The following is a 22,791-nucleotide window of genomic DNA, read 5'->3' on the forward strand; positions in this document are numbered from 1 at the left end:
TGGCACATTTATGTAATTGGAGAAGAGTTAAATTTGGGGTGGTAACAGTAACTCTGATTCATGTCAGGCTGTCATTGATTATTTTCCTATAACAGCATAACAGCATGGTTTATTCGTTACATACTCCTCAAGGGTGGCCTGTGGATTGAATGAATTTTAAAACAGAACACAGTTTTAAAAGTGTCAGTGACCATCCTCAAAGGCTCATTAATAGTAGCATCTTGAGCATGATGGCTAACGTGTGTGTTCAACCATATCCGGGAAATTGGATTCACCATGTTGGTGTTCTCAAGGTTCTAGGGTTGAATACTTGAGCGAAAGGAGAACTCTGATTCTGACTGAATCCCAGGACAGCCCAGCAACTCAGGAACACATTTATTTTTAAAGAGTTGATAAACTGATTGTTCATTGGTGCGTATTTTTTTTTTCTACCTGGATGCAGAAAAAAGTCTGTTGCTTGTCAGTGCCTACCTCCTCGTCAATAATTAAAAGCTCTGACACGAAATGTTCCGCAGTGCTGCAGCATTTCTATGGATTGCTTTATATGCTACTAAATATCAGCTCTAATCATGTACAGTAGCTCATCTGCTCTTCTGATCTGAGCTTTAAATGGAAGGTGTGCTTTTCTGCGGAGAGATGCCGAGAGCAGTTCAGACATGAAGCTGGAAGGTCATGTGTAGGAGTGTGACATCTCTGTGAAATTACGAAAAGGAGTATCATTCTCATACAGCAGAATGGTTTATGCAAAAGGTTGTTGCCGGCTTGACAGGCACCATAATTTCATTTTCACACATTCATTTCACTCACAAACCATGCATGAACCTGGAACCTGAAAACCACTTGAGGGGAAAGAGAAGTGAGGAATTGAGTATATTTATTGATCCACCGTCGTTGACTGTTTGCACTACAGAAGACTAAGACTATCAGGAAAAATGCTACTTTGCACTACCATGCAAAGTAAAATCAGTGCTAAATAACCAACATGGGCAGAGTTTCCCCAAAAGCATCAACTTGCCCACAAGCAAGCAACAAAGTAACCATTCATTTTCAATGTACATCCATGACTGCCATTTCAGCAACAGAGGCAAGTGACAAAGCAGGAGCGCTGCAAGTGACATATGAAGTAAGATTCTCTCAGTTCTATGCAAATTGGTTATATGACAGTAAAGTGATAAATCCAAACAACTGGCTTGAATGATTCTTCAGACCAGTTCTGTGGCGCGTGTGGTCCGATGTTTCTTCAGTTCCCCACTCACAACTTTACATCATACCTGCAGTTAGTTCCCATTTACGGTCTGATGCTACAAATGGAAGAAAAATGAATAACCATGGTTTCAACTTATCCTATCATATACGACCTGTCAGTACATAAAGTAAAACCAATATGCCATATGTTTATAGAAAGAAAATTCCTTTGAGAAAGTCTGACAAGATCTCATTAAATTCTTAGAAATTCAATCAAGTGGGATCAGTAAAGTACATCCATCCATCCATCTATCTATAAAATTGTAAGAAAGGGTACAAACACGAACCCGAATTTTTCAAACTTTTCCCAAGTGAGCCATGTCAATTATTACAAATTTGCAAGTGTGAAGCCATGTTGAAAATAACATTTCAGATAACACTTCCATTCCTATTAAAGCAATGTTCAAAACTTCAGAGGGTGTTAATCTTTTCAACATACCTGTCAGCTACTGTGGAGGATTAGTTAACACATGTAGGCAGGCAGGTTCAAGGAAATGATGAAGACTTTATCATGAATGTGTAGGAGGCCTTACAGACCTGCACATCTGCATATTGATGGAAAAGCCTATCCATGTTATTATTAATAATAAATAATAGGCAGAGGTGGTAAAAGTACCCAAATGGTGGAACACTGTCAGACTGGTTGGTTTGAAATAGGGCTGAAAGTGGGTGGAATGATCAAATATATACAAAATATCCTGTCTGAGGGATTGCTGAGAAAAGAGCTCAAAAGACAGCAGAGAAATAAGAGAGGTGTGGGTGTAAACTATACTTCTAGAATATATCTGGAGAGCTGGCTGGAAAATGAAAAACTTGCATCACGGGTCAGAAAATACTACAACAGATCAACCTGAGGCACACCCTCCTCTATCCAGAATCTCTGCGTTTTAGGCAATGAGGGAAGAGTAGAGATTTTACAACCAGTCTTAAAGTAGTGGTGTTCTGTAACAAACAAGACTGATGGTAGAAAGTGTGGCAGAATACAATGCAGGTGGAATATTCACTAATATTCAGTTACTACAGTTTAATATGGAAGGATGGTAACCACTTTATACAACCACTGTGAGCAGAAAAGTGTCTCAGAATACACAACATGTTGAAGCTTCAGGGGGATGGGCTACAACAGCAGCAGACCACATCGAGTTCCACTTCTGTCAGCTAAGAACGGGAATCTGCAGATTGCAGAAGGCTGATGATTGGAGAAAGATCATATTAAAAAGATTTTTTTTTAACGAGCCTGCGCTACTGAGATTAGCTGAAGCTTAATATTGTCAGGTGAGGGCCAGTGACAGTCTTGCACACTTGTGTCTGATTCTCTAGCACTTAAATGCGACTGAAATGCTCTATGTCACACAGACTACTCCATCATGGATCTCAGTCTGAATGGGAAATGAATAGAGTGCAGCGACGAGATGCTGAAATATGGATTTACTCCTTTGCCACTCTTTCTTTTTCTCCACACTTTCGCTGAACCCTTTCTTTCTTCTGGATGGATCACTCTGAAATGGGCGTCATTTAGTGTAAATGAGAAGCCGATGGTACATGAGGGAGAGATTCAAGAGGGTTTAGTGTATGTTAGATTTTAATCCTGATCTACTCCTGTGCAAGCCAAAATGGCTTGGTCTGAAAAATGAATGACCCAAATTTTAATTCGATCCTATCTATCTGTCTGTCAAAAGTGACAATGCTGCATTCAGCAGGATTTCTAGTTCAAATAAGAAGAGTGTTCCATTCCATTTTGCAACTAAACATTAATTCTTTTACAACTAGACAAACATGTAAAAAGCATACTGATGGTACATGAAACTTGTAGAAGTGATTTTGTTAAAATTTATCTGCATCAAATGGTAGAAAAAGCTATGACTGCTTAATGTTACTTCACTCTGACCTTAACAATCCCTTTCTACCAAAATCTTGGTAATACTTTCTTTGAAGCCCATATTCATACACTATATGGCCAGAAGTAACCATAACTCATAACCATCACACCCATATGTGGGCCTTCCCCAAACTGTTCCACAAAGTTTGAAGCACACAGTTGTCAAATATCTTTGCATGCTGTAGAATTACAGTTTTACTGCAACTAAGGGGCCCAAACCTGACAATGCTCCAGTGGACAAAGCGAGGTCCATAAAGACATAGTTTGCCAATTTTGGAGTGGAAGATCTTGAGTGGAATGCAGAGAGCCCTGACCTCAACAACTCTGAACACCTTTGTGCACCAGGCATTGTAGTCCAACATCAGTGCTTTGCTTCACTAATGCTCTTATGGCTGAATAGGCACGAATCCCCACAGCCATATTCCACAAACTAGTGGAAAGCCTTTCCGGAAGAGTGGAAGTTATTTCAACAGCAATGGAGGGACTAAATCTGGAATGGGATGTTCGACAAGCACGTATGCAATATAATGTAAATCATTATATCTGTGCTCATAATTCTTTGCAAGTTGATAATGATTCTTGTCTGTATTTTTTAAACTATAACAATGCGTCATTAAAGCTAGGGGTTGCATTCACGAGTCGCTGCTGTGGGGATATCTATTAGTGGGGCGGTGGCAAAAACAGGGAGGCAGATTGTAAAGAATGCAGGTACAATGTAGTCTATTGGTCTGAAAATATTTCAGAGTTGATGAAGTCAATTCTATAGTCAACTGCACAAGATGATGCTGAAAAAATCTCTTCCTTTTTTAAAGACCTTTAACACTTTGATATCACTTTGCATGAAGTGGTGAGGTGTGTCTCCTGCCTGCTCCTGAAGGAATTCCCACAGTTATTTTTGCTATCCTTTAAAGCTGAACAAAATTTAAATAAAATCTGTACACTGTGGCAGAGTGAATTCCATTGTGAGCAGCGCTGTGTGAAAGAACGCATTTGGAGCCACGGGTTGCACATCACTATCCAATCCCACTCTGCTAGTTCAGACTCAGATCAGCGGTGCATGCCAGCTCGAAGAGGCTGATCCAGGCTTGTGTTCGGATTCTTACTGAGGCCGGAGTTGAACATGGTTGAAAAACCTCCCAGACACTGCTGTACTCCATCCATTATTAAGGAGATTCCACACCATGCTGTGTGCTCTCAGTTTCAGAATCAGCAATTTCAGCTGAGCCATCAGATCATCTATACATTTTAACAATAGGTATGTCCTTAAATAGTGTAATGAGGAATAATTAAACATTCACGTTACATGAAACACTCAATGATGACATTTAAATGTTTAAAATGTTAATTAATCTTACAAGTAATTTTTAGTTATAAAAGTTGTGCAGTACAGTGCATGCTATTATAATGAATAGTAACATGGTTAGCACAAGTTATCAAGGACCTACTTCTACATTTTTAGAGCTTTGAGAGGTTATTAAAATTTATAAAAATGCTCAGAAGGAAGCATTACCAACAAGAATTTTAAGCACAGTTATTATGATAGATGAATAATGGGCTTCATAGAAATTTCTGTCTGCCTCTCTAAAGGAAGCCTATTTTTTTCTCATATACCTTTCCAGACTTTTGTGCACTTAGAAAGAACAGACTGGAAACAGCGACTGTGTGCTGGATGTTTTAAAAAGGCAAGGAAGACAGATAGCGTGTATACAATATTTACAAGGCCAAAATGATAGGGAAGCACTGCTGCAATGAACCAACCCAGCTCTTTAAACTAACCACGCGAGCGAAATTATCATAGAAAAGGGATATAGCGAGGCCGTGAGGCCTTTATCCCCTGAATAAAGCCCAGCCGGAGACTGAGTCAAGGCCGGGCTGCATCAACAGAGCTGCAGCCATGCGGATCTTTTGTCAACATGATCGATTTCTGTATCTCCCCTGAAAGTTGTTTTGATCCTGTGTGACCCAAAGGGAAGCGAGTGTGCGCTGATAAAAAAGAGAGGGATGAAGAGAGACAGCCATCTGCCTCTCTTCATCCCTCTCTTTTTTATCAGCACACACTCGAAACAAATCAAAGTCGCATGGATTCACCATGGCGTCCTCAGAGGAAGACGAAGACAGGATGGATATGGATGGAAAGATAGCATGTGAAACAATGACAGCAAAGAGCAAAGTATTTCAAGAATGTACCAAAAATGAAAAAAAAAAGACTGGATGACTGTTTTCTTTTTTTCTGACAGATTTTGGACACTTTTGAGGATTAGTTTAAAATTTATTTGTGGTTTAATGTAACTCTATTTCAAAGATACGCATGAAAATAAACCACATTATTTGAACGTTCTGTCATAAACAGTAGCAAGTACCTTTTCATGTGCCAAGTACATATTAATTAATATGCATAAATTAATTAATATGCATATGTAGTGCATAAAATCACGCAGATACAGGTCAAGAGCTTCAGGTAATGTTCACATCAAACATCGGGATGAGGGAAGAAATGTGATCTCAATGACTTTGACCAGGGCATGGTTGTTGGTGCCAGACGGGAACAGTGAACAGCAGTTTTTTGGATAGAAATGCCTTGTTGATGAGAGACATAGGAGAATGGCCAGACTGGTTTGAGCTGACAGGAAGGCTACAGTAACTCAAATAACCACACTTTACAACCATGGTGAACAGAAAAGCATGCACAGAACGAGCTAGACAGCTGAAAAAGCGGAAATTAAAAAAAAATAAAATAAATATATATATATATATAATACTTTCCTGACTAACTTGCTCTATGTTAGAACATCACAAAATTGCTTTTGTAGCTCAGTGTACTTCTGGCGTTTTCTGGTATACAGTATTTCTGCATATTATGGTGAGTTATGGTGAGTATAATGATACTTGTGTTTTTTCTGGCCTAAGTATAATTTTTCACATCATTGTGTATTATACAAGATTTTAATGAAAATTTATGGCAGCATCATGACACTGTAATGATAGTTAGCTTGCTTTTATGCGAACCAGAAGTACACTGAGCTACAAAGTTGGCTGTCATGATATTTTAATGCATGTCAGCCTGGAAAATGTCATAACACAACCTTATGTCAACAAAAATCTGACATCAAAATTGACAATAATAGTCTTTATGACAGCTGATGCCAGTTGGAATAAGCCTTTATAAATATTCAGGTGCTGTATGTTTAAACCAGATATAATGGAGCATATTTAGGTTTCATGTAGCCCTTAAATAAATTGTTATCATTTATGTAACAGATCCTTGTGTGCAGTGAAACCAGCAAAAAGTAAAATATAGCTGCAAGCAGCAACGACGGGCCCAAGCACTACGGTGCCATCGCCACCCAGTGGGTGTATGAAAACAATGCATAGTGAAGCGAGTGCTGTAGAGTAACTTGTTTTGCGCTGATCTGTTAGGTTAAGCCCAGGACTAAGGCTTTACAACCGCTTCCATGTCCATACATACAGCTTATAATTGGTGATACAATGCATGAAGAAGATAAGAGATATATATTGCTATCCTTATTAGCCATTATTTAATTGTAGTGAAGTAATGTGTAGTGGGCACATGCATTGAAGGGGGTGCAACATAGCCTCCATGACCAAACATACAGCACCAGTTTGATCGAAATCAGACAATACGCTTAGAAGATATGAGACTCTTCCTGTTTCCCTTTTTTGTCATTAATTTAATCCCTTGCCATGGCTACACCGTTTGAGATAGCAAAAGTTCAAAGTTCAGAGCCTGTAATTTTCAAAAAATCCACATTAAATCCAAAATGATGTACTTCCTGTTGGGCAGAGCTAATTGCTGCCATTTTGAAAGTTGTCCGGCTTGACGAGAACAATATATGTAACATATGTATGTATACATATGGGGAGCTGTACTGTAATGGCTTGGGACTGCGATTGCTGTAGTGGCTTTGGGGCTGCAGTTGCCACGAGCAGCTTCGTACTCAGGACTCCATCAGTGGACAGTGGATAGATTTTCAACCAGCCGGACTTCTTGCAAAAACTGTGATGAATTTATTGGTTGCACAATTGCACTATTTGTCCATATAGTACACAATAGAAGGGATTTATTTATAATCGCACTATCCGTTGCACCCAGATGAGGATGGGTTCCCTTTTGAGCCTGGTTCCTCTCAAGGTTTCTTCCTCATATCACCTCGGGGAGTTTTTCCTTGCCACCACAGTGATAAATTCAAATATTTACAATATATTTTTGTGAATCCATTTATTTCTGTAAAGCTGCTTTGTGACAATGTCCATTGTTAAAAGCGCTATACAAATAAAATTGAATTGAATATGTACTGAGTTTGGTGACTGTAGGTAAAACTGACCCTACCACTCTAGTCAAAAGGAGGTGCTACAGAGCCCATGTCTTAGCTTTTGCCTACGCCTAACGGCCGACAACTCTCACGTGTGTGTCGACCTTCATGAAATTTTAAGCATGGTAAGAGCCTCAAAACAGAGTATTCAAGTTTGATACGTTACCACGACAACACTATTTAAGATATCAAGAATCTTTTCGCAATTTTACATCTGTCTCGACATTACTCTGACCAAATATGAAGCGATTCAGGTAAATATAAGAAGACTATTTAAAAGCCTGGTTTAAGTGACACACTTCCTGCTGCCAGTTAGTGGTGCTATGACCGTGACTCACAATAGTCACATCCCTGTGATCAGCCCCCAGTATAAATATTGATTCCCTCATTGGCCTCAGTTCTATGGGTGGAAATGCCTTGTTGATAAGAGAGGGCAGAGCAGAATGAACAAGCTAGTTTGAACTGACAGGAAGGCTACTCAATAATAACTCTACAACCGTCATGAGAAGAAAACAAATCTTGGAACACATCACGTCGAACCTTGAGGCGGATGAGCTGCAACAGCAGAGGAGCACATCGGGTTCCACTTCCAAAGAATGATGCAATTTTTATCCATTTTTTTATGCTTATTGATGTAGGACATCTGCAAGACATGTTAGTTCCTGTTAGCACTTATGCTATAACAGCTGTAAAACAGTCATTCCCTCACTGGCCTCTGAATACAGTAACGCATCACTGATCAATATTCAGTACTGCACGAGCACATGCACATCAGTCTGCACACATGACTTTCCCCCCACTTTGTGTATGGGGTATTGAGCACTGTCGAAATGAGATAATTAGAAAATGAACTAATGTTAATTAAAGTTAAGAAGGGAATCATAAACCTAATTAAAACATTAACCAAGCAATTAAAAGCAGAATCAGCCGCTGAACATGGTATAGTTTCTGGAATTAAAACCACTTCCTCCAGACATTGGCAATGACTTTAATTCCCATCCCTGTGCACAATAGTGCAAATGAAGCCATTAGCAAAGCCTCCTAAACTCACGTATGGGAGAAGCAGAGACCAAGAGAGCTTTACCCTCATCCTTTTAAAAAGCAGACAGCTCAGGAGACAGTGGTGCTGTTTAATGAGTGCTTTCACTGCTGTCCTTTTGCTGAGGACAACAGACAAAAACATCTGTGATGCTTCTGTGCAGCAATCAGAATGGAATTCTTAAACGTGATTTTCTCCCTTTTCACTTTTAGGGATTTTAAATGCTATAACATTACTTTTTTTGCAGTTCCTGTAGTTTACAGATACACACACACACACACACACACACACACATATATATATATATATATATATATATATATATATATATATATATATATATATATATATAAGAAATTTCACCAACTGAAGGGCTGTTCCATGCTGCCACTTATTTGCATGTAATATACACTCACTGGATACTTTAATAGGAACAACTGTACCCTTGTGCCTTCATTCAATAATCCAATAAGCTAATGCATCGGCGCAATGCATGAAATCGTGCAGCTACACCATGCAATCGCGGAAATGTCTTCTTGATGAGAGAGATCAGAGAAGAATGAACAGGCTGGTTTGAGCTGACAGGAAGGCTATGGTAACCACTCTTTGCAGCCTTGGTGAGCAGAAAAGCATCTCAGAAGGCACAACGTGTAGAACCTTGAGGCAGAAGACCACATGGAGTTCCACTCCTGTCAGCCAAGAACAGGAATCTGAGGCTACAGTTTGCAGAGGCTCACTCAAACTGGACAGTTGATGATCGGAAAAATGTCACCTGGTCTTTTTCCAAATATATTCATTCATTCATGTATTCATTCGTGTATCTGGAGGCAAAATTTTGATCACGATTTTCATCTCTCTTCAACTTGTTACATAAACAGGAACCAAATCATTAGATGAGAGACACAGATCATAGAAACAAAAAAAATGAATATTCCCATAAATAACATTGTTCTTGTGGAACAAATGATCACAAATCAGAATGTTCAGGATAATGCTCCAAATACACACTTTTCCGTATGTTTTTTCCCCCCCACAATGCTTATAAAAAATATTGTTGGTTAATCATTTGTCAAAAGTATTGTTGTTTTGTCTGAATCTGTCATGTTACCCAGGCAGAGAGCCAATGATGTGTGTAGCCACAGCTGTAGATGTGTTCTGGGTGGTCCACACACACACACACACACACACACATACACACACACAAAGGATGACTGTTACAAATGGACACAGCACCCATGCCAGTAAAGCATGTACAAAGGGAATATGTGATTTTTATCATTTTTTTCCCCAAAAATTTAGTCCTTATAATTTCTGTTACACATAATAACACCTAGATGCTCACAAATCATTGAAGACAAGCTTCTTTCCTTCAATGCTTTAAAGAGACATTTATTTAACATTTATGGAAGGAATCTCCAGCATCAATGCATTGTAACAGTCAGTATGTTTGTGGTTTCTCCCTAACATGACAAGTTAAATAACAAGTTAAAAAAAAAAGTTTTTTTTTTTTGTCTTAGAGAGAAAAACGGAGGCTGGTAAAGGGAATGACTGTTCATATATGTTATTACAGGAAATAATTTGTCTTCCAGATGTTCCACAATGTTAAACTTAACTATAAGTGGCATTAGAGGAATAATCTACTTTGGCATGTGATGTTACAGTGGTACTAGTAGCTTTGCTTCACACAGGACACCACCTGGCCTTGATTATTTTGCAATAACAGCATGCTCCTAAGTGTTTTATTCCTTTCTTAATTAAGATATTACATTTGCTGGATAACTAGCTAACCGACTGCCGCCCACAACTGGACACATTTAGGTTCTTTGACATCACATAACCTCAGTAACTTTCAAATAAACTGAATAGCCTTGCCTACATGCCAACACTTGCCTACATGCTAATAAATGTTAATACAGTAAATACAGTATTTCTATGCAAAGCCTTTACACAGTGTGTGTGGGGGGTTTAATCAGAAAGGAAATTACCAATACACCACTTCATGTAAGGTCACCAGAAAGTCTCTGTAAAATAAACTTTACTGCTCCAAGCAAAAACTTGCCACATTAGACATCAGCTAGTACGGTCGACGTCCTCATTAGACCTGGTGCTAACACGTTCCACCCACACACACACACACTGCAGCACAATGATGCATTAACTAGATCCAAGTCCATGCACAAGGCCCTAAATCACTTATATTTGATCATAATCAGAGATAATGAACTTTTAGCTCCTTCGGCCTGGTTCCTCTCGCTGTAATTACCAGGAGGCACGCTCACACACTTTCTAAAGTCATATGGATATTCAGCACACCTCCATGAATCCCAATCACTTATAATTCCTTTATAAAATGTACATAAAGCAGTGCTGACCTTGTGACCGCTGCTTTCACTGCATCTAATTATGTTAGGAGGTGGTGTGAAAGCTTCAGCTGGACATTTAGTTTAGCACTAGCACTGCAGGTTATGCGGGGATTTACCAGGAAAAGAGCGCAATCTGATTATATCTGCTGCGCAAGATCTCGCTAGAGGTCTAGAATTGTAATCACACAGCACATTGCTCCAATTATAACTGAATTTCAGCTTTATGTGGGTGTTTAGCCTTCAGATAGCATGCGATGAAACTTTATGCTGTTTGATAGTGAGGCAGTTCATGTTCTGTTTTACTCATTATAATTTTTCCCTTTCACACTGTGGGTTTGAGGGGACTGTGTGTGTGTCGCATGAATGCAGCATTAATGCATATATATAGCTTCAAGAAAAATATCAGACAGTTATTTTGTTGTTTTTTTCAATCATTCTGCAGTGTTGTTCCAGTCTTAATGGGTGTAGCTCTTATTCCCAGGAGCAAGGAGGGAGAAAAGGTGCAATGAGTGTGGAAGGAGGATCAAACAAGCGGAAACTAACATTCTCGTCTTATCTGACACTCTTCACTCCTTCCAGAATTTCTCTTTCTCTATAGACCACTCTCAATCCTCAGTGTTTTTGGTTCACTCTTAGACACTGCTTTCTCCATCTGCGGCATCAACCTCCTATTCATCCGACAAGCATCCGCTGTATTCACCGAAATGAAAAGCTGGCTGATTTTGGCTCAGCACACTGTGCTCTCCAGCTCATCTCTGAGCTAATGGACTATTCGGTGTAGCGGGGGAGAGTGGTGGTGCAGATTGATTGGTAGCAGGCAGTAAATTATGAATTTGCTGCTTTCATTTTGGGAGGGTTTTTGTGTGTGTGTGTGTGTGTGTGTGTGTGTGTGTTTATACTGGGTGGGCTTTTATTGAAATTCTTTTTCAGAGGTAATTGGAGATAAACAAAGTGCAAACAATGATAAATGTACGTCGCACCATTTATTAGATTAGCCGACAGAGCTGTGCGTTTTCTCTCCCCGCTCTATCCGATTAGGGAGAAGACACAAATGCATGTGTGCCTCGTAGCAGGGAGCGCAGTGCTTCATTGTGCTGATGAAAAGAAGTAATTACACTCCAAAGGTTAATTGCTTAATTGGACTGCAATGACGTTCACTGCATGAAGTTTTTGCTGGAGCAAAAATAAATGAAAAAAAATATATATAAGCCTAGAGTCGTGTGGGCCTATATATGAGCTCCAAAACAAGTTATTTCTTTATTTCTAAAATTTAATTTTATTTTATTTATTTGTTTGTTTGCTTGCCTGCCTGTCCATCTGTCTGTTTATTATTTTTTCCCAAATATGATGCCTAAATTTGTTTGGGTAACTGTATAAGCTGCAATAAAAAAAAACATTTATTTGTTGTTTGTCTGTCTTGTTTGTTTATTATTTCCCCCCTCTTATGATGCTTAGAGTTGTTTGGGCCAATATATGAGCTGCAATTTCTTTTTTAACAAAGTATTCATTTTTATTACTTCATTCATTCATTCATTCTTCTGCCTGTTTGTTTATTATTTTCTCTCTCTCATGGTATCTTGGATATATTTTGGTTTCTGCTCTGGAATGTTATAGATTTGTGTCTCTTTTACAGAAATATTTTCTACTCTGTTGATGTGATTTTTTTAAAAATACATTTTCCAAATGCCTAACAGAAATATAGACACCGAGCATAACCGAGCTTTGAGGCTAACTACTTAGCTAGTACATAAAGTCTGTTGTAGGGGCTTCTTTTGTTAAAATAGGTAAGTTAACTAGAGTAGTTTATTGGCTTATTATTATGACCAAATGGACTTCAGCTTAAAATCATCAATTAAACATAAATGCTTGAATTTGTTAGCAGTGTTGTGTGTTACCTTGACCTGGGACTTAACACTCTCTACTGAAAAACTGGCAACAAGAAATAAAGTCTTAGAAGACCTGCTATGAGTAAACACCCATAGTGGGAGGTCTGTTAAGCCCAGACATCATAAATGGCAAAGGTGGGAATGGGGTTATCAGAACATTCCTACAACTGACTTCATGATGCTTTCACACTCACAAGCTTTGTCATTGTGTGCATGTAGGAGAAGATTGCTGTAATCCCCGTGTGTAATCTGGAAAAATGGGCATGAGGGAACAGGTGAGGATGAGGACTGCCTACTGAAGGCTCATCCTAGCTGGAAAGGCTGAAGGACAGATAATACATAATTCAGCTTTCAGAGCTTTCATATATACAGATAAGCTCCAAGCTGCTGCAAAAAATGTGTTTTTCAGTTACGAGTACGATGTTTTTTGGTACTTGTTGATGCCAAAATTAGTAACCCACTGAGTATTAATAAATCAGGGTTGCCATGGAACATGTTATTGAGTTCTGGTTATGTTTCCCTGGTTTACACAGTGGCCATGTGCATGTGTGTGTTCGTGCGCTTAAGCGACTAGACGCGTTCTTTATAATGTGAGCCAGCTGATTTTAAATGAAGTGCATTCACTAGCTACATTAGTTACCTTGGATCAAGTACAGCTGCAGTGGACAAGAACAGGTTTTGTTTCACTCAGGGAAAGTGTATCTGTACAGCTGAAAGTAAAGACCAATTCATGATTTTCATAGCGTCGGAATCCCTCACTGTCAAGAACCAATAGTGGCTGATTGTCACATGTATTATAGGAAGGTGCTGTAGTTCTTTGTCTGCGTTGTCACTTCATGTTGTCTATACATTACTGCGACAGGGTCCACAAGGCTTACGTCACATAGTATCACGTGGTATCGGATGCTGGTATTGGATAATTTTTACAAGTGTGAGTAAATGAACGCAGTATCAGGATGGATACCCGATACGCGATGCCCACTGCATCTCTATTTTTCATTGTGTTTCTTCGACTGTGTGATGTTTAAAAGGATCCTAACTACTCACAGAAAGAAATCTAGAGAGGCAAACAACTTACACATTAAGACCAATCATTATCTGAGCACCAGACTGATTAGACCCTGTGCCTCTAGTCAAACCCCATTACAGATTAGTCCTTCATGTCAAAGCTTCAATCTGGTGCCGAATCTGAGCCGACTTTATACCCGAGAACTCTCCAGAGAAGAAACAGGAGCTCTCTGTGTATGGAGGCTCTCAAGAATGTTCTTTTGTAATGCTGTGCTTTCATCTCAAGTATTCCACTACTTCAGGAGAATGGCGGTCCAGAGAGTCTACTGTTTAGAAGTGTGAGTGACTAGAAAGGTGGCTTGAGAACTATGTTTCTGTTTTTTTCATTTTTTAGAGACTGTGGTTTTAGAGATGTTTGGAGAGCTACCATTCCATATGAAAGTTCTCACGCAGATTCTGTCATTTTGATTTCTGAGACTGTTAACAGATGCTCTAAACATGTTCCAACTGAGAAACATATTGTAACAAAATCATTGTTGGTGAAGGACCCAGAGATGTAAAACTTTTAGTATCCTTCTCAAAGTTTTAAGATGAACCAAGTCAGAAATACAAATATTTGCTTATGGTACATAAGTTGGTGGTCGTAGCTGTCACTCACCCTGACGAGCATTTGTGGAAAGGGTCCTCTAGAGTTTTCAGGCACGTTGATGGGAGGAATGACCCAGTCTCTCTTCTGACGGCGCAGCCCATTGGTGGAGGAGCCTCGCTGGTGTCGACGTGGGAACATGATGACTCTGGGATTGGAGTAGTGATTGTGGTGGGATCTTGAGTGGTAACCAGTTTCTTCACCAATCTGTGAAACCAGAAACACATATGCAGGAAAAAAAAGGATCAGGCTTACTGGACTCCTAGCCTTGTCATGTGTCATACTGTTGCTGAGAAGGTAGAATGAAAGAATGAATGCTGTAATTGCATCACGTTCATGTTAATGGTCTTTCTTTGTCCAGGGAGCTTCATGTCTGACTACTCACTCATGCCCACAGGAAAGTAGAAAACACCCACTAGCAACATTTTTTGTTGCAGCCCACGGGATCCCAGTCCAGATGCACACTCTGGTCTTAACCAGATGTCCTGTGACCCGTTCTGGCAGGCTTTCTAGTCTTAACCAGATGTGAACATTTCAGGCAGTTTTTTACCACATGTATGCGCATATACAGTAGTATCTGTTCATTCTGAATAATGTATTCGGATTTGGTTACATCCCTACTCTATAAGTAGAGAATGATGGAATAGTCCATCTCGACTGTTACTAAAAAAATGCATCGTCCAATCACACATATCCTTCAGCGTCTCAAGCTTCATGTTCTATTCCTATTCCAGAGATGTACTGCAGGACTCTAATGTATTTGAAGCATTTGCTTTCCAATATGTAACACCACTGTACAAGAGGCACACTATATTTAGACCTGTCTGACTAAATGTGAAGAAGAAAATCAAGATGACTGCAACCTATTAACACAAGAAAACAGACATCACCCACACAAGTAAGAGGATCTTGTGCTTGGCTTGTATGTTAGCGCATTAGGTTTAGATAACCACATCTTTCCTCCTACAACAGTCACAAAACTCTGCTTGTCTAATTTACCTGCTCTGGTCAACATCAAGGCTATAAACAATTCATTTATGACACTAGCACACCTGTGTCTGAAAGAGGGATTATTAAGACAACCATGGGGTCTTCACTTAAAGAGCTTTTAAAGGGGTAATAAATCACAGCTGGGATAGTGTTACTCAGCCCATATAACAGAGCACTTCAACAGTGACGTATGCTATGACCATGTACCAAATGGAATCTGACAGATCAAATACCACCCCAGTAGTAAAAATGACAGGAAAACACTATGGCCAGTGGTGAGAATGTTGTCACTGGTGAAAAGGCCAAGGAGAAGGTTAAGATGGCCAATCCAACTGACAAATGTTTCTGTCTTGTTTTAGAGGCTGTAACTCTGTTCATCTGGTTGGATTGTTGCCTATACCTCCTGGCTCTCCTTCCATCCTTGATAAAACCATCTGTAATGCTGTATTTGTTAAATCTGCTGGTGGACTTTTCAATAGCAACCTCAACCACACTTTATCTGCTGGGCTTTTTTTTCTATTTCTTTCTGTTTCTCAGTTCAAATCAAACAGAACATCTAAGTGGTTTAATTGGAATCTAAATGAGGAGTGCTTTTACCATTGATAAAGCACTGTGCTCAGATTTTAAATACCTTAGAATCAGTTGAGATCTAACTATAAAAATTAAATATAAATAAATATGCTCAGAAAAAAAGGTTAAATCAATAACCCTTAAGGGTTCACTGGTTGTCCCACTGGGGGAACACTTAAAGGTTCAGCGTGTTGGACAACAGTGTTTCCTTACTAGAAAGGGTTCCAGGTAGGACATTTTAGGAAACTAAGAGACCTGTCACGATAGCCCAGGCCAGTACCCTTCGGCAGTCTTTAGTGTCTCTAGAAATCGAGTCAGTTGCTCATTTCCTGTTTGTTTCCAGGTTTGCTCTCTATTTAAGGACACAGGACAGTCATGCTTTACAAAGTCTTGCCATACATTCGAGTTGTGTAAGTCCTGAGCAGTGTTCTCTCTGATTGCTTATTCTGTGTTTGGTCACTTTGCTACAACGTGTTTGACTATTCAATTTTTGCCAATACTGCCTTTTACCATTACCTGCCTAAGTACTTTGCTTTTAGATTGGGAGTCAATAATGCACATGGATCCTAACTCTTCCACTGAGCCTGGTTCATTACAACAGTGGACAAATGAAGCCTAAGGCAGTGCATTTAGAGCTTTTTTGACACGTTTTCACTCGTACATTTCAAAACCATGTTAAATTGTGTCTGCTACTGAAGAGAGACAAGTCTTCACAAAAAATTATTTGTTGTTAAATGTTAAGAAAACTGCAGCTCTCTTCAATTCATTTAAGTATAGAAAACCAGAAAACACCAACCATGTTAAAGTACAGGGTACCTTGTATTGCATCAAATTTGCAGTATGTGTTCATTAGGATTTCTCACCCTGTAAAAATTAAAGTATTGTGTATTGTATTGTAGATCTGTAATAATCATGGTTTCCATAAAGAAGGAACTGGTCCACAGTTTATGTCAAATTACATGGTGTGACCTTAGTGATGCAGCAGTCCACTCTGCAAAAATGTGACAGTGATGCTTCAGTGCTGCTGTGTGTGCAAAGCCACATCCCAATGTGTTCCAACACTGATAAAACTCTTATCTCTCTCCAACCGGATCTGTTCATTAACACTGAACATTTGTCCTTTCCATCTCTCTCTCTCTCTCTTCCTATTCTTCCTTTCCACAGTGCCTCAACTGAAATACAGGGACAAATCCAATAATATGCCATATTCATCCAATCAGATCTTACTGTAGCCTCTCTTGTGCATTGCAAAAAGTCAGTGCCTTGCCAGAAAGTGAGCTTGAGAATGAATTAATGCATCACATTATAGCAATGCCAGGACGAGACGCGGCCTTGAAACAGGATTCCTAATGAAAAGACTTATTTTCCTGGCAGGCTAACAAGCAAATGTGACGATTACAAAAGGAGGGTGTGGAGAAATAAACCAGAACAGGCCTGATGTGCTGTAGGATGCCTGATGGGCATTCAGGAGTCAGTGAGTGTGAAATGGCTGCATGGATTGCCCTGAGCTCCAGAAGAACCAGCCCAGCCAGCTGGCACTCCGCTGGGGAGATGCCCGTTCGGGCGCCTGTCGGCCCGCAGCCATGTTGCAGACATCTGGAGGTTATTGTTCCACTGAGCAAAATTATTCCACATGCAGGAACTTTCCTGTTACAGAACGTCATAAAAGTACCCATTTTATATTAGACTGAGCGCTCACTTGTGGAATTGAAATATAGCCAGTTTTGTACATTTTACTGAATTTCTATACATAAAAATCCTAAGACTACCTGTGCTGTGAGCAGTGTATTCATACTTTAAAAATCAGTATATTGAGCTAAATTTCAATTTTCACATCTGAGACATTCACTCCCTCACTAGAGACAATTCATTTATTATAAAGATGATAAGTGACCCCCATTTATGATTTTATCATGAATAATAAATGGAAGCCCGTTTGAAATATGCAAATGATATCACACTAACTGCTCCCTTCTGCCTTTCAATCACACGTTAGCTGAAAATCCCGTCACACTGAAAACGAGATATATTGGAGAGAGATGAGAGTGTGTTAGGACGAACATGGGGCTTGAGTGCCTGATCCATTTTAGCTCAAAAAGGAGCACAGTCATGTCCAGTGAACACTCCAATCCCACAGCATGACTGTTCCATATGCCTGAGGCCTTCTTCCTCTCTGTGTTCTTCCAACAAACATCAGATCGCTGTAGGAACGACAAATTTATTTTTTGCTGGCAAGAATGATGGAACTATAGGCCTTAATGGAGTATTGGAATCCTAGGCACAAATACATTATCTGTAAATATTAGCACCCTTCATAAAAAGGAGCAAATATATAAAACATAACACCTTTCATGTGGATGTGCAGTAAGGGTGTGCATATTTTATTAGCAATTCTATTAGCAATTCTTAACCTTTTGGCAGAGGCAACTAGGTTTTGGGTCCAATTTCTTTCAACATTTTAAGACTTAAATTAATTTATTATGTCTCTAGTTGTGAGTAATAGTAATTTAACTGCTTAGGATTTTAATAAACATTACCTGGCTCTCTGGATTTCTCAATGATGATGGGAATATCAAGGGAAAGTGTGCAACCTCAGATGTGTCCAGAAACAACAATAGAATTGGTCAGAGACAACAAGTACATAATTTAATTAGTTCAATAGAGAGTGAGAACATAAAAAAATTATTATTATTATTATTATTATTATTATTAAAACAACTGCATTTATTTTAAATTATTCAGGGTTGTTCATAATGAGACAGAAAATACTATTATTAAAAAGGGGATGGCTTTGTGTTAAACAAAAAGTAAGTAGTTTCTCCAACTGTTTGAGTCAAAGGTTTGCCTTATTGTATGTAATGTTTATTTTACACAAATTGTTTTTGCCTGCTTTTTTAAAGGGAAAGAATAGTTCCAAAGCTGACTGTATAAAACCTTTAGATGTGAAGATATTATTGTCCTTCAATTGCTATATCTTATAATTTAGCTCTGAAATCCTGTCTGTGAAATGACATTGGCAAACAAAATACTTACAAATATGATGCTTTCCAAAAGAATGAATAACTTTAATCTGTTGTTTCAGTGACGTAAATGTGAATTTCAGAAGTGACAGTTATGTACAGTTTCACTTGTGGTTTACCAAATAGGTTTTAGAATAATTTTAGGAAATTATTCTGTTCACTACAAAAGTGGCCACCAACCAAAATAGAATGATACATATTTAAAAAAAAAAAAAGTTTTGACTTCTACAGCAGAGACTGAGCACAAATGCAGTCAGGAATGAGTATTTTGGGACAGAAAAACTTAGAAAGCAGTTTTAGTAAAATGTTATAGGTCTAAAGATACTATAAAAGTCTGTTCTATTTCAGATCATCAGCCCAACCAAAAGCAAAAAACTTTTCAGCTTTGTATTAAGACATCATCTATATCTTTAGATCTTTAGCATCTCAAAACCTCATCATATATTATATACACCAGACATTGCAATTAAGAGCAATTACTAGATAATGAATCCATAATTAATCACGATTGCTCCATAATTAATCACCACTGTGTATTGTGTACATTAATAAGTCACTTAGTAACTTCATGTCAAAGCATTTAGGGTTTAATTCTTCTGCAGTTTTGATACATTTCCCTCAAGCACCATAGTGTTAACTGAAGTATTAATTAGAAAATCCCCCAAAAGAATGCATACATGCTATTACGCTTTTGCAGATAATGATATGATCCTGTTAATCACCTCACCTTTTAATTTAAAAAAAAAAAACATTACAAACATTCACAACCTGCATCTAGGATTAAAACCGAATGAAGTGTGTATAATTATATAAACAGTATGTATAATTTATATACACTTTATACACTTGTCACCCATGGATTAAATTAAAGAAGACACTCGTTTCTTCATAAAAAAACACTGCCAAAAATTACACTTTAGCAAGCGAAAATATCATGAATATAATCAATAAATTATAAATAAATGTATCATTTATTTTAAGAGCCAACAGAATAGATCATTATCTACCAATAGAATAAGAAAAGGAAAATTTTGACATTTGAAATAAGAAATCAAAGATTAGATTAAATTGCAGTGGACGTGGTCTCACACTTCTTAAATCAGAAGGTGTGGATTCACTTTCATTAACAACACGGCTCTGACTTTCACAATAAACAATGCGTTTATATTAATGCATAGTAACAGATCATTCACAGGACTCCTCCTAATCTAAGGCTAATAATAAACGGCTTTCTGTAAGGAGATGTGTAACATTTATTTGAGGAGTCTGTAGTGTCAGCATTTAACAGTAATTTTTCTGACACAGGAAAGACTTCAGAACAGAAGACTCTGTTTCTCATTAACTTGACAAATTGCATTTTAAGTCTTACTACATGCGAGAGAAAAAAAGATGGTAAGGGAATGACTATTTAGCTGCTATACTGTGGTGGGATGTGGTATAACCAGAATAACACACTTGGGGCTGTGCGGTTATAGGAAAATAAAAGAAAAGGACAGATGACAGAACCAGAAGTTTAGTGTTTTTTGGTTTGAACAAAATGGTTACAACTTTTCTGTTTACCATGTCTGGTATTCAGAAGAAATGCAGCATGAAGCCAATAGAAGATTAGAAATCTTGAATGCAGCTGTACCTACCTTTACCTGTGTGTGTGTGTGTGTGTGTGTGTGTGTGTGTGTGTAAGATAGTTGCCCCAAATCATTGTTATTATGGCTTCAGTGAGGCCTCATGATATAATGGATTGCTCAACCCTAATAGTTCATTGTGGAGTTATTGATACAGTGGATTTTAGATTTTAGTCATTCCATCTAATATGACTGATACAGGTGATATAATATGACTAATAATGCTGAAATGGAGATTTTGATGGTAACATTGATATTTGGTTAGTTTTTTTTTAGTATAAAAAAAATAATTTTAAAGAAAGCATCTAAACCATTAGGAGCAGAGTGAACAAGGCTGAAATACTGTTGTGAGATATGGATGTTAGTCTAAAAACTACTTAAGTTTCTATCAAAACTTTTTTTTCTTGCTACTCAGAAGTTTGTGCACACTAGGAAGTAGTACTCAAACTGTAGCAAGCGCACCACTGGTGGAACTTGTAGTGGCCCCTGGTGGTACATGACTGGAAATTTTTTAATTTTTAAAATAAAATGTTATCGTGTTTTAGAAATGTATCATAAATACACAATTTCTGATATATTTACAATTTTAATATAGTTTTATGCAATGGACTTTATCATTGGACGAGCGTAACTCATGTGTACCCCTCCATCTTATCAAAACCCTGTTACTCTGGTATATCAGCTAAAATGAAAAAGCATAAATCAGACATTTTGTCATTGTTAAAGCCACCAGACCTCAAGAGGAATAATGCTAGTTCTGACACAACGGATTCATCTAGTAAGGGAGATGATGCAGCTTCCAGCACCTCTGTTGTCGATCCGGAAATTAACAGAACTAGCAAGAGTCAGAATATGACTACGAGGCAGTACAATTCAGATTACCTCAGTTTAGGGTTTACTGTCACCAGCACAGAGGACGCAGTGCATTGTGTGTGGTGATATTCTCAGCATTTAGAGTATGAAGCCAGCACATTTGCAGCGACATTTGATAACAGAACATGCCACTTTGAAGAACAAGCCAGTTGAGTTTTTTCCAGAGGAAATTGAAAGTGTTGAATCAAAGCAAAGCCTCAGTAAAAAGTAGCAGGACTATAGTGTCGAAAGTGCAAGAAGCATCATGCTCTGCAAGCTTACTAATTGCTAAAGCAGTTAAGCCTCACACTATTGGTGAAGTGCTTTGTTTATATCTCACAAAAGCGATGACTCATATTATGTGTGGTGAGAAAGCAGCAAAACAGCTTGATCTTGTACCCCTTTCCAATGACACAGTCACTCACAGAATCACTGTTATGGCAGATGATGTCTGGAGTACACTAATAGAGCGCACTAAAATTAGCAGGTGCTTTTCACTGCAGTTAGACGAAACTATTGATGTCGCAGATTCGGCCAGTTTGCTTGTTTAAGTTCATTACGAGTTTGACTGCGAATCACATGACTTTTTGTTTCCTAAGCCCCTGTCAACAAGAACAGCATGGGAGCACATATTTGAGCTTCTGAATGGCTTTATTAAAGAGAATGGAATTGACTGGAAGAAATGCTGCGGAGTTTGTACAGACAGCACCAGGGCAATGACAGGCTGACACAGCGGTGTAACTGCACGGATTAAAGGAGTTGCCCCAGACGTTAAGTGGACCCACTGCAGCATCCATCTTGAGGCCTTGGCAGTTAAGAAAATGCCTATGGATTTAAAATCTGTGCTAGATTCTGCTGTCCGAGTTGTAAATTTGATCAAAGCACAACCCATGAATTCACCTCTGTTTAGTGTGCTCTGTAATGAAATGGACAGTGAACATGTGCAGCTTTTGCTACAGACTGAAATGAGATGGTTATCAAGAGGCAAAGTGCTCACATGGCTCTATGAGCTTCATTCAGAGGTGAAGATATTTTTATATCAGCTACAGTCTCCCCTACCAAGTCTGTTTGAGGATCCAGTGTGGCTGGCAAAATTAGCATATTTGGCAGATGTATTGGGACTACAGGGGCTCAGTTTAACTGTTTTTGATGTGCATGATAAAAGCACCACCATGAAGAAAAAGCAGCAGCTTTGCATCAGTGAAGTCAAAGCAACCAATGTCTCTGTGTTCCTAGCTCTAGAGAACTTTCTGCACGCTAACGAGATGGCACGTGATTCTGCTGTTCAGAATGTAACGGTTGTGCACCTCTCCTCACTAATCGAACAATTTGCAGAGTAT

General features: G+C 38.6%; 1 protein-coding gene across 3 annotated transcripts in view; it reads right to left on the bottom strand.

Annotated features, from left to right (window-relative positions):
- cdh4 (cadherin 4, type 1, R-cadherin (retinal)) overlaps positions 1-22,791 on the bottom strand; it is a 397,112-nt gene that overhangs the window by 47,716 nt on the left and 326,605 nt on the right. For all 3 annotated transcript variants that reach the window (XM_026935538.3, XM_026935539.3, XM_053227230.1), the window contains one exon: positions 14,410-14,604. In XM_026935538.3, the coding sequence (XP_026791339.3) occupies positions 14,410-14,604 (195 nt within the window). The remainder of the gene's footprint in view (positions 1-14,409; positions 14,605-22,791) is intronic.

The sequence above is a fragment of the Pangasianodon hypophthalmus genome, chromosome 20, assembly GCF_027358585.1.
Source record: "Pangasianodon hypophthalmus isolate fPanHyp1 chromosome 20, fPanHyp1.pri, whole genome shotgun sequence".
NCBI lineage: Eukaryota > Metazoa > Chordata > Actinopteri > Siluriformes > Pangasiidae > Pangasianodon > Pangasianodon hypophthalmus.